The 16,666-nt window shown below is 35.2% G+C and overlaps 1 protein-coding gene across 8 annotated transcripts in view; it reads right to left on the bottom strand.

Moving 5' to 3' along the window:
* Positions 1 to 16,666, bottom strand: part of ORC4 (origin recognition complex subunit 4) — a 90,589-nt gene that overhangs the window by 21,268 nt on the left and 52,655 nt on the right. For all 8 annotated transcript variants that reach the window (XM_050752204.1, XM_050752199.1, XM_050752201.1 and 5 more), the window contains 3 exons: positions 6,474 to 6,549; positions 5,985 to 6,070; positions 2,417 to 2,465 (listed from right to left, as the gene is read on the bottom strand). In XM_050752204.1, coding sequence (XP_050608161.1) covers positions 2,417 to 2,465; positions 5,985 to 6,070; positions 6,474 to 6,549 — 211 coding nt within the window. The remainder of the gene's footprint in view (positions 1 to 2,416; positions 2,466 to 5,984; positions 6,071 to 6,473; positions 6,550 to 16,666) is intronic.

Below are 16,666 nucleotides of genomic sequence, written 5' to 3'. Positions count from 1 at the left end.
GTGGTGGTGCATGCCTGTAATCCCAGCTACTCGGCAGGCTGAGGTAGGAGAATTGCTTGAATCCAGGAGGCAGAGGTTGTGGTGAGCCAAGATCGTGCCACTGCACTCCAGCCTCGGTAATGAGAGTGAAACTCCATCTCAAAAAAATGGTTCAGTCTAGGCCGGGCATGGTGGCTCATGCCTGTAATCCCAGAACTTTGGGAGGCTGAGGTGGGTGGATCACCTAAGGTCATGGGTTTGTGACTAGCCTGGCCAACATAGTAAAACCCCATTTCTGCTAAAAAAAAAAAAAAAAAAAAAAAAAAAAAAATTGCTACTTGGGAGGCTGAGGCAGAGGTTGCAGTGAGTCAAGATCACACCATTGCATTCTAGCCTGGGCAACAAGAGTGAAACTCCGTCTCCAAAAAATAAAAAGTTCAGTCTAGTTCCTAGACTCTACGTAGAGTTTGTTGTTGAGAAATGTCAAAAATCATTTAAATTACTAAAGACTATTATTTTTATAACTATGTGAACATAATTCTTATTTAATGATTATAAAATTGAGAAAGAGTTTTCTATATCTGCACAGAATGAAAACACTTTAGGATTAAAATACAAGAGGAGTTATTAATTAATGAACAAAACTAATGCTTTAAAAGAGAGTTGTTTAGTAGAAATACAAGGTACATTTCTTGTAGAAATACTTGTTATAAACAAACTTTTAGATTATAAAGTTCAACTAAAGCCACTTAAACTCCCTTTATGCACAACTTTTAGCATTTCAACTACAATGCTTTTCATTGGGAAAGTTCCACATCACCCTCTGGTTACATTTTTCTCACTTCAATGATGGAAACAACTTTAATAAAAGAATCCCTTTTACCTTAGGCTTAATGCCTTTACATTTGTTTTAAAAGGTAAAACAAATATCTGATAAAAGAAAGACTTATTTCACACAAATAAATACAGTAGCCTAAATGATTTAATACTGGTATAAAACTAAAGGGATTACTCAAAAGTCTAGAAAGAGACCTATGTACTAATACAGAATTTTAGTATTTGATAAAACATTGCATTATACATCAGTGGGGAAAATCAGTCTATTCAAAGTTAGATCCCTACTTTACAGGTAAAATCAGAATAAATTCCAAACAAATTATAAATTATAAATATATATATTAAATAAAAAGATCAATGTTTTTATAATCTGAAGGAGAGAAAAAACTTTCTAGATAAACTTAACTACGTGGAAAACGTAAAACTTTAGATCATCAGAAAAGTCCAAACCAAACTTAAGGGAAGAGAAAAATAAAACACAAAAATTCCAATAAATAAATATAAGATAAACATTACCACAATAGGTCAAAGACCCAACAGGAAATACAGTCGTGTGTCCCTTAATGACAGAGATACGTTCTGAGAAATGTATTGTTTGGTGATTGCATCATTGTACAAGCATCCTAAGAGTGTACTTACACAAGCCTAACTGGTGTAGCCTACTAGACACCTAGGCTGTATGGCATAGCCTATCACTCCTAGGTTATGAACCTATGAGCATGTGATAGTGTAGGCAACTGTAACACAATGGAAAGTATTTGTGTATCTAAACATATCTAAACACAGGAAATGTACAGTAAAAATATGGTTTTATAATCTAATAGGACCACTGTCACATATGTGGTCTATCATTGAATTAAAGGTTGTTATGTGGCACATGACTGTACATAAACCAGGAAATTTCAAAGGTCAATAAAAATATGAAATGACAAGCATCACCACTAACAGAATTATGCAAATTAAACAAAGAACAAAATTATTCAAATTAAACTAAGAGATGAAAGTTTTTCTATTATATGGGCAAACATAAAAATAATTGTTTTTGAGGTTGTGAAGAAAAAGGTATTATCAAATATTTTCACAAAGTAAACCTTTAGTTTTTAAATGTCTTTTAAAGACGGTGCCTTTCAACCCAGAATTCTACCCACAGAAATTCCAGGAAATATCTGGATGATCATCTAAGTATCTCTTCTTAATTATAAAAAATTAGAAACAAAAGTCCATAATTGGTGATTAATAAATAGCACCTTATAAAACAAGATGAGAACCATAAAAATGATGCAGATCAAAATTTGTTGATTACAAAATGATAGGTAAAATTTTATTGTAAAAAGTTACATTTATCTCCATCAATAATATACTGATATAAACATCATCAGTATATACAGTATATCATACTGTATATATTATTGAATAAAGAAACCAAATGCTAATTGAGATAATCACTGTTATAGTGGTGGGAATACAGTGATCATTCTTTTTAATGTTTCTGTATTTTGAGAGTTTTTCTTTTGGCAAAAGCTTGTATTACCTTTATAATCAAGGAAAAAATAAAAGTTAAAACATATCTTCTGAAATGGCTGAATATGTTAATATTTACCTTTTTTTAAAGCTTCCAGAAGAAATGAAAGGTTTTCAGCAAAGCTTCCCTGAACAACAAAATGAGATAAAATGATTAAAAGTTTAGTGAAATAAAGAATAAAAGAGGGCTGATTCTCAGATTTTATATAAACACTGTATATCTTCTAGTTATTAGAGTCACTGCCCAGACTTTGCTGAGTCTCTATACTTCCTATCTAAAACTTAAATACTTAAGCAAAGATGGCACAACACTGAAAATGGCAATTACAGTGTCATGCTTGAAATTTTATTTCAAGCAATTATTTCAATTACAATGTCATGTTAGAAATTTGAAGGTAGTTTTGTAGAGTTGCCATATTCTAAATATTGTTTGAGACCTAGAAATGGATTCTATTTTGTGTCTTCAAACACAGTGGGGTCTTGCAAGTCTCAAATTAATTTGTACTGGTAAAGAAATAACCATGAATTTAAATGAGATACAAAAACAAAAGGCTTTTTTGAAACATTAGATACTATAACAGTGTTTGTCTATTCAAGAGTATACTGAAGAAGTTTTTTATTTTTATTTATTTTTTTTGAGACAGAGTCTCGCTCTGTCGCCTAGGCTGGAGTGCAGTGGTGCGATCTCCGCTCGCTGCAAGCTCCGCCTCCCAGGTTCACGCCATTCTCCTGCCTCAGCCTCCCGAGTAGCTAGGACTACAGGCACCCGCCACCATGCCCGGCTAATTTTTTGTATTTTTTAGTAGAGACGGGATTTCACCGTGTTAGCCAGGATGGCCTCAGTATCCTGACCTCGTGATCCACCCGCCTCAGCATCCCAAAGTGCTGGGATTACAGGTGTGAGCCACTGCGCCCGGCCAAGAGTATACTGAAGAGTTTATGTATATCATATCATGTTTGGCTATGTTTACTTGTAATATAGCCAAAACATTTTTGGATACAATTAAATATTCTTGATGAAACTTAACGTAGTAGATGCCTTATCCAGGTGCTTCAGATTGTGGGTAGAAGCCCCATTAAAATATTTTTTTCATTAAAGTTATTAATTTTTATTTCATTCAGAGTTCATAATTAAAAGAAACAGCCAACTTTAAATTTGAGGAGAGATAAAGGAGAAAAGAAACGCACTTATTCGTTCTCCAGTTGAGAGATCTAACATAAAAATAGCATACAGTTTTTTAAACTTTCACATATTGTGATGTTGTTATGCCATTTCCAAGGTAGGCAGACCAAGAGGTGTTATCCATAATTTATCATAATACAACAAATCCTCAAAGAGACAATCTGTTGGGAAATCAGTGGTCAGTTACTCAAAGGTAGTTTGTCTTTCAGGCTTTTTGTTTAAAAGATTATTATATCTGATACTAAATATATACTTCTTTTTGTTTTGTTTTGTTTTTTTGAGACGGAGTCTTGCTCTGTGGTTGCCCAGGCTGGAGTGCAGTGGCGCGATCTTGGCTCACTGCAAGCTCCGCCGCCTCCCAGGTTCACGCCATTCTCCTACCTCAGCCTCCCTAGAAGCTGTAACTACAGGCGCCCGCCACCACGCCCGGCTAATTTTTTTGTATTTTTAGTAGAGACGAGGTTTCACCGTGTTCGCCAGGATGGTCTCGATCTCCTGACCTCATGATCCGTCCACCTCAGCCTCCCAAAGTACTGGGATTACAGGTGTGAGCCACCGTGCCTGGCCCTAAGTATATACTTCTATAAATATGTATTTGTGCATGTATAATATACATATATATGTCTGCTTATATCAAACCAGAAAAGCTGTGGGTTGCATTAAGTGACTTAGGTTCTTATAATGTCTAGCCTCTGCCATTTTATGACCTTTGGCAACCTAATTATGCTCTCTGAGAAGAAACCAAATGTATATAATGAAATAATTAAACTAATAATTTCTATACCAGTATTTCTCTATTCAAGAGTATATTGAAGAATTTATGTATATCATATCCATGTATGGCTATGCTTACTTGGAAAGCCAAAACATTTTTGGATACAACTTAAACTAATAATCTCTATATGTGATGATAATAGCGAAGATTAGAACAGAATGATAAAAAATTGTGTTTATTATTTCACATAAACCAATATGAATATGTAACATTTAAAAATGTCAGAAACACCTATCCAGATCAACTGGGAACCAAAAGCCAAACTGAGCATACTTAATAGGAACTGTCTTTGGCTCAGTATATGACACTAGCTTCAACATCACATTTAAACAGGAGGTAGAATATTAGATTTATAGAAGGGGCATTTTGAAATTACACTTCAAAGACCTATAGACTATGGAAGGGACAAATTTACTCAACCTTTTAGATTATTAGATTAGTATTTTTATTATGTTAATATTTTCATAGATTAATATATTTATTATATTAATTTATAGATTGTATAATCTATAATTATATAATAATCTATAATTATATATAATCTATTACATAATTATATAGATATAACCTATTATAGATTTATATAGATGATATAATTATATAGATTTATAGATTAATTTTCTAGATTCCTGTTAATAGTAATCTATATTTTATAGATTAATTTTCTAGATTATTTTATAATTAATAATAATTTTATAGATTAATTATTAAAGAAAACTCATAAATGCTAGGAGTCTTACACAACTATGGCGGTATCATTGCAGCACAAAGCACACAGTTCAGAAATTAGAGTGGTGCCACTGCATGGTCACCAGTAACCAGAAAATGAAGTTGGAATGTATATAATCCACTCCAACTGCATAAGCAGTATGAGGCTAGGTAATTTCATCATGAAAATTCAGGTAGCTGCAAAATTAAATTATCATGTTTTCCTTAGGCCCTATATATTAAGTGAAAGGTAAAAGTTTAAAACATTTCAAGTCAGTTTCTTTTGCTGATGTTCACTGTCCTGAGACTATAAGATATGATAATGATGTATGAATAAATTTCTGAAAACAGAGTAAGATAACTGACATTTGTACAGCACATTACCATCCAGCAAATTATTTTTTAAGTTAAATGATGTGTAATGTTTTCTTTCTTCTTCAAAATAATCCTGTGAAGTATGGATAATAAAATAATGCCCAATTAACATGTAAAGAATCTGAATTCAGAGATACTTGTTAGCTCTGTATTATCAGGTAGTCAAAGGGTTGTAAGGCATGACTGAAACCCACCTATTGCAGCTTCAAATTTAGCACATTTTCTACTATAGACAGGCTACTCAAGTCTCAAAAAAGTAGAAATAGGCTGCTGGAGCATGGTATTTAAAAAAATGTGTTAATCTATCTCCAGAGATAGAGAACCAAAGTATTCACCTTACAGAAAAATAAACTCAGAATATCTACATAAACTTGGGTTTCTTAGCTATTTTACAGCTAGTATAACCTACTATGAAAAAATCCAAATATTGTAGAGACTTAATGACTAAATGTATCCTATACATTACACATTTTTATGAAAGAATCTTATATATTTCAATTTAGAATTTCTGAACCTCTCCCTACCATTCTAGAAATATAAAAATATATATGGTATAAAGACATTACCTTAAAGCCTATTTAATAAAATAACTGAAATTATACTTACAAAAACTTTATCTCCAACTACATTTTCCAGATTTAACTGCCTCGTGATTTCCTTTAGGGCGATTTTGTCATTGATCTGCAGCAGTCCTAAAATAAAGTCCATTTAAAAGTATTTAATTAAAACGAAACATGTATTTGATATAGCAGGTTGTTTTCCAGTTAAGTAAATCTTCCCAGTCAAAGCCTGTTAGTTCACATCACTTTCTTTTTAAAACTTAGCAATAAAGACATTCTGTAGAATCAAAAAATAATCCTCCTTGGGATTAGAATGATTAAAAAAAGAAGAAAAAAACCAGAGTCCTTCTGAGACTCCTTCATTATTAGTATTTTAATTTCTAAAAATACTGCATATGGTGTGCTAAGTAAAACATGGATCTAGTTTTCAAAATCTATTAAATGAATTTGAAATATACAAGTGAATTTAGTTTCATCATATAAAAACCCCACAAAGTTTATGTAATCTCCAATGGCAAAATAATGGCATACTTACCATTTAAGTGAACTTGTAATACATTTTCACTCACTTCTTCTATTTCCATGAGTTCTTTCAAAGCATGATTTATTAACTAAATATGAAAAGTTTATGAGATAATAATAGGTAAAAGATTTTAAAAAAGTCCATATTCTTTTTTAAACTACAAGCGGTAAGAACAGAATATAAATAAATTGACCTCTTTAACAAATAAGTTTTCAAATTCTTTACAGATAAAAGGTTTAACTAGAACATCTCATATCTGACTCTTTTTAAGAAACAAGACCCAGGACTGATACAATATTCTCTCAATCACCTACCCAAACTTTTAATACAAATTTAGAAACAGCCAAGTTTTAAAACAAATATGTCTCCATATGTCACATTAAACATGCAACATGGCCCTTATAAACTTGATGTCTCAGTTAGTACATTACACATCTCTCTGACAATTATTAAATATCATTGTAATCAGTTAAAAGCCTATTGAATTAAAGGTTTCTATGCAGCATACTTTTTTTTATAACACTGTACTGCTCTCGTACTGTGATATCATATATATCTCTTCATATTATCAATGCATTCGAATTTGTTTAAAGAATTTGAAAGTGAACAGAATTAAGAAAAGCCAAAAATCTTTTTAAAGAGTAAAGATGGACTGTTCCTTCCAATATTAAAATATAGGTACTATCATAAAATAAGTGAACTGGGAAAAGCAGTTGTATATACAAAATATTAGTAGAGATGGCATCAAAACTTAGGACAAAAAGGATTACTGAACAAAGGCACTGGGACAACTGGTAAACTGTTTTCCAAAACAAAATACTATTTGTATTTGCAATATGCTACTTATTTGTCATTGCAATACCTTATCCAAAAGGAAAAAAGCAAATATGATCCTCATTTTAAATTATATATGTTTCACAACAAAATACCAAAAATAAAAAAATTTTCCTGGTATACCTGCATGGTTTTTAAAGCATAGGGAATTCTAGGTCCTCTGAAAAGGAGACAATCTCAAGATATCATCTGTCATACTACCAGTAATAGCCCAACTGAGAAGTGACATTTAATGAGAAGTAACATTAAAGGACTGTATAGAGGTACTTCTTCACCTCTGGATCAGGTCAGACACTATAATAAGAGTACATCCCCAGATGATATACGGTTGGTCTCTCAAAACAGTGCTTTCAGCAACTTTTTTTTTTTTTTTTTTTTAAGCAATCCATGGTATTTTCTTTCCTCCACCTCTTGATATTTTGCTTAATATATTTTTTCCTAGGTTATGTTTTGTGTTAATTCATAAAATGTTTTATGTTTTGATGAATTATTCAAAACAATTTCAAACCCTTTGCTAAAATGAATAGGGATTTTAATAATATCTTCCATTTTACATATGTATAAGGAGAGTTGTAACAGGTTTACAGCTTTCTTTCCACTCAACTTACTTTAAACACCAACTTATGCTTTGCTTGGATCAGCCCACTAATATTTTATGGGTTGTGTATATGGTTTGAAATGATAAATATATTAGCAAGTGATCTTCAAACAATGTTACTTCTAATCTGGGTATTGCTAAAATTTACTGTGTAGTTTAGGCAATCAACCATTTAAGTTAGCTTTTTTCTTGAATATGTCGTCATCATTTCAAATATTTAAACTACATTATACACTAAAAATATTTAGTTGGTTATTAATGTCACACTGAGCAACATAACCAAATTTGGTAATCTCCTTTCTACATTCTTTGTGCCTAAAATTTAATATTACAAACATACCAGGATAATTTTCTTAGATCTCCCCACATCCAGTAATTTTTATGCTCACCAATGATTATACTATTTCTAAATATTATAATAAACACAGGTTTCACCAATATGCAACTAGGAGAAATATCCTATTTAACCATCTAGGAAATCTGTCTACAGTAAATTCCATGTGTAAGAGCATTTCCTGAGGGTCGGTACAGTGGCTCACACCTGTAATCTGAGTGCTTTGGGAGGCAGAGGCAGGAGGACTGCCTGAGCCCAGGAGGTTGAGGCTTCAGTGAGCTATGATTGAGCCACTGGGCTCCAGCATGGCTGACAGAGTGAGAGCCTGTCTCTTAAAATCAAAAGGTATTTTCTAGGGCTCAATCTGTCACTTGAAGCTATATCAATTTTTTTAAAAATAAAATGCTTGTAATATTATAAGCCACACTATTGCCTTTTTCAATTAACTGTAGAGTTAGAATTTTTGTATTTCAGACAGTTTGGCCAAGTATAGTGTTTTAAATATACTATAATCTCGGGGTTAGGATTAGAGTTTAAAACAAACATAAGACTACAGGTCTTATGTTTTAAAATTTGAATTTGTATAATTATACTAATGAGGTTAGGCACAGTGGCTCATGCCGGTAATCTCGGCATTTTGGGAGGCCAAGGTGGGTGGATCATTTGAGCCCAGCAGTTCCAGACCAACCTGGAAAACATGGTGAAACCCTGTCTCTACTAAACATAAAAAACTTATTAGCTGGGTGTGGTGGCACATGCCTGTCCCAGCTACTCAGGAGGCAGAGGTGGGAGGATCGCTTGAGCCTGGGAGGAGGAGGTTGCAGTGAGCCTAGGTCGTGCCACTGCACTCCAGCCTGGGCAACAGAGTGAGACCCTGTCAAAAAAAAAAAAAAAAAAAAGAGAAAAGAAAAAATAAAAGAAAAAGAAAAAAATTATACCATTGAGAGTTCTTGTATAAAAATAAATTGTATCTGACAATTTATTCAATCCATATTTTCTCTCAGGATACTCCCACACATACAACAAATTACAAAAGTAGCAGAAGTCAAACAATGTTCATCTCTTCAACCTGCCAACATCAGAGTACATCAGGAATACATGAAACTATATCAAAATGGAATGCCAGGCAAGGGACTCTTCCAGATTCCACTGTAGTGAAACCCAATAAATGACTGCAAAACACCACAATAGGGCTCTGGTTTAAGAAGCAAAAAGTAGATAAACCGTCAGTGTGGCCAAGAATAACCAATCCATTTTGTTAACTGATAAATACTATGACTTAATGCTTTCGCCTTTAAATTTCAGTACATTGATTAAACCTATAGGGGTTTATGAAAAGGTGCTGTAACATGGAAGGAAGGGAACAACAAGCAGATTAAAAAGTTTAAGTGCAGATTTAAAATATTAAGCAAGATGGCTGATTAGAGACTCCTGGTGCTCGTACCCCGCACAAGAAAGGACCACAGCAATGAATGAACAGCTAAGATTTGACTGGCGTGTTGAAGGGAGAGTGCTGGAGTACAGCAGGGAAGGGGAAACACATGTGTAGTGACTGAAAATCCAGGAGGGTAGTGTGTAGGCACCTGGCCTCTGCAGCTACATCTCCTGCACCCGGATCAAATCTTCCCGTAGTCAGGAGGGACTTCCCATTTTGGGGAAAAGGTAAGCAGAAGATCCCCACCAGTCCTCACTGACACTGTAAACACCTACAGTCCTTACCACAGGAGAATTCCATAGTCCTAGCAAGCCCTAAGTCGAGGTGGAGAGCTGCTGGGAATTCAAGCAGTTGCACTGCTCCAGATCATGAGAATAAAGTACGCACTCTCCATCCCTCACCCACCTGTAGGCCAACCTGCTGCAGCATGGCACCGTTGAGGCCAAAGCCACTTCTGTTGTGCGCCCTGCTCCGCGGGCTAGTAGCCACTGCACCTTTCCAGTACTAGGGGTCCATCTTCATTCCACCAAGCCCACATAGGTGGTTGAATGCCACAACTCTAGCTGCATGGAGACTGAGCCTATAATTGGTTATGACTCTGGTCCTACACAGCAGGGAAACCAACCTCTTGCTGCCACACTTCTGGCCAGAGGACCAATCTGGCAGTCCCACCCAGGACAAACTCTCGCTTGAGCTGACCAAACCAGTGTGGGGCTCTCTCTCAAGAAGGACAGGCCCCCGAGCATCCAAGCAGCTGATACACCGCTTGTGCTGGTAGAGTGGCTATGCACCCATACTCAGAACCTGAGAAACAGCCCCACAATACCCTGCGCCCCTCACTCCTGCAGACATACCTCTGGCTTGCCCAGTGGTCCTGTGCCCACAATCAGGGCCTGAAAAATAGACCAGAAGGTTACCCCTGGCAGGCATGCCTCCAGCCCAGCCGAGCAGCCGTGAGCCATGACCTGTACCTGAGAGACAGCCCTATGGGCCACCCATGGTGAATACACCTCCCAAAGGGTGGCCAAGCATCCTTGTGAACACATACTTCAGGCCATTCTTGAGCCTGCCAAGCAGTCTTGTACTCACCTCCCAAACCTGACAAACAGCACAGCCTCCCTATAACCCATCAGACATGCCCCAGGACCAGCCAACCAATCGTGTGCCCACGTCCCTAACCTGAGAAGTACACTAGCCAACTGGCCCTAACAGACACATTACCCTAGCTGGCTGAGCAGCATTACACCCTAGGTCTACAAATCAGCCCTGAGGGTTGCCTCTGGCAGACACTCTTGGGCCAGTCAAGCAGCCCTGCTCCTACTTCCCAGGTCTACGAAATGGTCCAGTGGGCCATCGCTGCTGAAAAGTTCCCAGGCCAGCCAAGCAGCAGTGTCACAGGCCTGAGAAACAGCCTCACGGGATGCTCCTAGTGGACATGCCCATAAGCCAGCTGAATAGCCTTGTGACTGCATCCTGAACCTCAGAAACAATCCTGTGGAACCCCTCAGCAGATATGGCCCCAAGCCATTCGAGGAACTGTATCCCTATACCTCTGTTGGGATCAAGCAGCCTTGCACCTGGATCCCAGACATCTCCTGGGCCTGAGAAACAAACCAGTGAGTTGCTCCTGACAAACATTCACCAAGGCCGGCTGAGCAACTGCATGACTATGCTCCCGGCCACATTAATAGCCCCATCTGCCAGTGTGTCAGATCCCAAGGTGGTTGACCCACCACATGCATGCATATGCCCCTAAACTGAGAATCAGCCCAGCGAACCCACCCCTTGCAAAGCTGTACAGCTACCACCAGAAACTCTCAGCCTAGGCCACTGAGACACTTGTAAATGACACTAGTGTGGATTACGGCTAAAAAAAACTATACAAAGACCACACGACTGTACACAACTAGAACCAAGGGCAATGAATCACACCAAACTGACACCTCAAGACACATTCACACAAGTAAGTACTTCCTTATGACATCAATTCTGTCAGATTGGAAAAGGCAATTTTACTTTTCTACCTGAGGCATACCAATCAACATAGGGACACATTAAACATTAAACATAAAAAAGCAAGAAAACATGACACTTCCAAAGGAAAACAATAACCCCTCTAGTAACAGACAAGAATCATACGGAAATACAGAAAATGCCAGAAGAAGAATTTAAAATAATAATCTTGACAACACTCAGTGAAATTAAAGAGAATACAGATAGAAAATTAAACAAAATCAGAAAAACAATTTGTGATTGAATAAGAAATTATCAGAGATACCATAAAAAACAAACAGAAATCCTACAGCTGAAGAAGTTAATTAATGAAACAGAAAATATAATTGAGACCTTCAACAACAAACTACACCAGGCATAAGGATTTCTTAAATTGAAGACAAATTGTTTGAAATAACACAGGCAGATAAGAAAAAAAAATAGAAAGAATGAATAAAGTCTACAGGATTTATAAGGCTTCAGTAAGTGAACAAATATTTGTATTATTGTCCTTTCAGGAGGAGAAAAGAAGGAAAAGGTGAGAAAAACATATTTAATAAAACAGTAGTTGAAAACTTCCCAGTTCTTGAGAGAGGAATGGACATCCAAAGGAAGCTCAAAACTCCAAACAGACTCAACACAAACAGAAGGTCTTCTCTGAGGCATATTATAGTCAAATTGTCAAAAGTCACAGACAAATAATTAAAGCAGCAAGAGTAAAGTGTCAAGTCACTATAAGGGAATCCCTATTATACTAACAGTAGGTATCTTCTTCTTTATAGCAGATTTTTTTAATTAAAAATTTTAAACTCTTTATCATTTCTAAAAATGATATTTTAAAACATCTTTCATCCTTCTTCTTTACATTTTAGCTGATTGTCAGAATATACAACAGCAGATTTCTTAAGAGAAACCTGACAGGCCAGAGGGGAATGGGATGATACACTCAAAGCTCAGACTGAAAGAACTGTCAGCTAAGAATATAATACCCAGCAGCTTCAGAAATAAAGGAGAAATAAAATGTTTCACAGATAAGCAAAAACTAAAGCAATCTGTCATCACTAGACCAGACTTATATGAAATGTTCATGGGAGCCTTACATCCATAAATGAAAAGATGATAACCACCATTATGAAAACAGGGGAAACTATAAAACTCACTGGTAGTGCAGATACATAAAGGAGAAAGAGAAGCACCCAACTGGAAAAATAAATGAGAGGAAGTAAGAAACAAAGGATATACGAAACAACCAGAAAACAATCACTAAAATGACAGGGTAAGTCCTCACTTATCAATAATAATCTTGAATATAAACCAATTAAGTTTCCCATTAAAAAAATATAGAACAGATAAAAAAACAAAACTCAATTATATGCTGCTACAAGAAACTCACCTCACCTGTACAGACACACAGACTTTTTAAAGGTATGAAAAATTATCCTAGGAAAATGGAAAATAAAAGTGATACGAAAGATGTAAAAACAAAGAACATTATATAATAATAAAAGGATCAATTCAACAACAGAATATAACAGTTGTACATGTAAATGTACCCAACACTGAAACACTCAGATGTATAAAGCAAGTATTATTAGATCTAAAGAGAGATAGATTGCAATAAAATAATTGGAACTTCAACACCCTATTCTCAGCACTGGACAGATAATTTAGACAGAAAATCAATAAAGAGAGACTGAATTTGAACTTCACCATAGACCAAATGGACCTAAAAGACATTTATAGAACATTTCACCCAACAACTGCAGAATGTATATTCTTCTCATCAGCACACAGAAGATTCTTCAGGACTGACCTTATGTTAGGACACAACAGAAGTCTTAAACATTTTTTTAAAAAAAGCAAAATCATATCAAGTATCTGATCTGGCCACAGTGGAATAAAACTAGGTATCAATAATAAAAAGAACTGGCTAGGTGTGGTGGCTCACACTTGTAATCCCAACACTTTGGGAGGCCAAGGTGGGAGGATCCCTTGAGCCCAGGAGTTTGAGACCAGCCTAGGCAACATAGGGAGACCCTGCCTATATATTTTTTTAAAGTAGTAAGAGGAACATTAGAAACTATACAAAAATACAGAAATTAGACAACATGCCCCTGAACAATGGGCAACAGAAATTAAGAATATTACAGATTCCTAGAAACAAATGAAAATAGAAACACAACATACTAAAACTTAAGGAACACAGCAAAAGCAGTATTAAGAGGCAAGTTTATACCAATATATACCTACACCAAAAAACTAGAAAAATTTCTAATAAAGAATCTAACAATGCAATCCAAAAAATTAGAAAAATTTTAAATAAAAAATCTAACAGTGTATTCCAAAGAGCTAGAAAAGAACAAACCAAACCCCAAATTGGTCAAGGAAATAATAAATATCAGAGAAAGAATAAACAAAATTGAAACAAAAATAGCTTAGATAGACTAAGAAAGACCAAACTAAATAAATGAGAAAAGAAAAAAGAGACATCACACTGAATATCACAGAAATAAAAAGGATCATTACAGACTACTATGAAGAACTATACATCAATTAATTACAAAACCTAAAGGAAATGGTTAAGTTCCTGGACACATAAAACTGCTCAATATTGAAGCAAGAAGAAACAGAAAACCTGGAGAGACCAATAACAAATAATGAGGTAGAATCAGGAATAAAAAGTCTTCCAACAAAGGAAAATCCAGTACTGGATGGCTTCACTGCTGAATTCTACTAAACCCTTAAGGAATTAATGCCAATTCTTCTAAAACTACTCCAAAAAATTCAAGCACAGGAAATCTTTCCTAATTCATTCTATGAGGCCAGCATAACCCTGACAGCAAAACTAGACAAGGACAAAACAGCAACAAAAACTACAGGTCAATATCTCTGATGAATATAGATGCAAAAGTCTTCAACAATGTATTAGTAAGCTGAATGCAAAAAGATCATTCACCATGATCAAGTGGGATTTATCCCAGGGATGCAAGGATGGTTTAACATATGCAAATCAATGAACGTCACATAGCACATCAATAGAATGGAGGCTAAAAACTATAACATCCCAATGGATGCAGAAAAAAATGTGATAAAATCCAACATCCCTTCATGATAGAAACTGTCAATAAATAGGTACAGGAAAAAAAGCACCACAACATAGTAAAAGCCATATATGACAAACCCAAAACCAACATCATACTGAATGGGGAAAAACTAAAAGTTTCTCCTGTAAGAACTGGAACAATACAAGGATGTTCACTCTCCCCATTCTTACTCAACACAGTACTAGATGTTCAAGCCAAAGCAATTGGAAAGGAGGAAGTCAATTCGTTCCTTTTTGCAGATGACATAATCTTACATATAGAAAAACCTAGAGACTCTACCAAAAAACTCTTAGAATTTCAGTAAAGTTGAAGGCTACAAAATCAATATACAATAACCAGTAATGTTTGTATATACTAACAACAAACTAGCTGAAAAAAAAAAAAATCAAGAAGGCAATCCCATTTATAAGAGCTACCAAAAAAATTGAAGTACTGAGGAATAAATTCAGTCAAGGAGGTGAAAGGTATAGTTTTGTACAAGGAAAACTACAAAGCACTGAAGAAAGAAATTGAGGAGGATACAAACAAATGAAAACACACCCATACTCACAGACAGAAAGAATGAATATTGTTAAAATTACTATATTACCAGAAGCAATCTACAGTTTCAGTGATATTCCTATCAAAACACCAATGATATTCTTCACAGAGACAGAAAAAAAAAATCCTAAAATTCATATGAAACAACAAAAAATGCCAAATCGATAAAGCAATCCTGAGCCCAAGGAATAAGGCTGGAGTCAATGTATTACCTAACTTCAAATATACTACAAAGCTGTAGTAACCAAAACAGCATGGTACTGGCATAAGAACAGATATGTAGATCAATAGAACAGAATAGAGAACCCAGAAATTAATCTGCTTATCAATAGCAAACTGATTTTTACAAAGGCCAAGAACACTCATTAGGGAAATGGCAATTTCTTCAAAAAATGGTGCTGAGAAAACTGGATATGCAGAAGAATTAAACTAGATTCCCATCTCTCATCCTACACAAAAATCAATTCATAATGGATCCAAGACCTCAATGTTATAAAACTACTAGAAGAAAATATAGGGGTAATACTTCAGGACACTAGTCTAGGAAAATATCCTATGAGTAAGAACTCCAAATCACAGACAACATAAAAAATAGACAAATCCGATGACATCAAACTCAAAAGCTTCTGCATAGCAAGGGAAACAATCAATAGCGTGAAAAGACAACCTACAGAATACATGACAATATCTGCAAACTATTCATCTGATAGGGATTCATATCCAGATTACACAAGGAATTCCAGTATCTCAAGAGCAAAAAACTGATTTGCTTAAAAAACAGGCAAATTATCTGAACAGACATTTCTGAAAAGACATACATATAGCCAACAAATACATGAAGAAATGCTTAACATTATTAATTATCAGGGAAATGCAAATAGAAACCACAGTGAGGTATCATCTCACCCCAGTTAGGATGCCTATTTTCAGAAAAACAAAAAATAATAAATGCTGGTGAGGATGCAAAAAAAAGGGAACTTTTATACACCATTGGTGGGAATGTAAACTCCTATAGCCAATATTGAAAACAGTACAAAGGTTCCCCCAAAAACACTACAATTAGAACTACCATATGGTCCAGCAATCACACTACTGAGAATTTATATAAAGGAAAGGAAATCATTAGATCAGAGAGACATCTGCACCCTGTATTTATTGTTGTACTATTCACAATAGCCATGATATGGATCAACCTAGTTGTCCAACAACAGATGAATGGATAAAGAATATGTGTATACACACACAATGGAATACTGTTCAGCCATTAAAAAAAGAAATGAAATCCTGTCATTCACAGCAACATGGATGGAACTGGAAGAAGTTATATTAAATGAAATAAGACAGGAAAAGAAAGTTAAATACCATGCG

Source organism: Macaca thibetana, chromosome 12 (assembly GCF_024542745.1).
Source record: "Macaca thibetana thibetana isolate TM-01 chromosome 12, ASM2454274v1, whole genome shotgun sequence".
Taxonomy (NCBI): domain Eukaryota; kingdom Metazoa; phylum Chordata; class Mammalia; order Primates; family Cercopithecidae; genus Macaca; species Macaca thibetana.
Note: the sequence above shows the minus strand (reverse complement) of the source record. Positions and strands in the feature narration are given on the sequence as shown.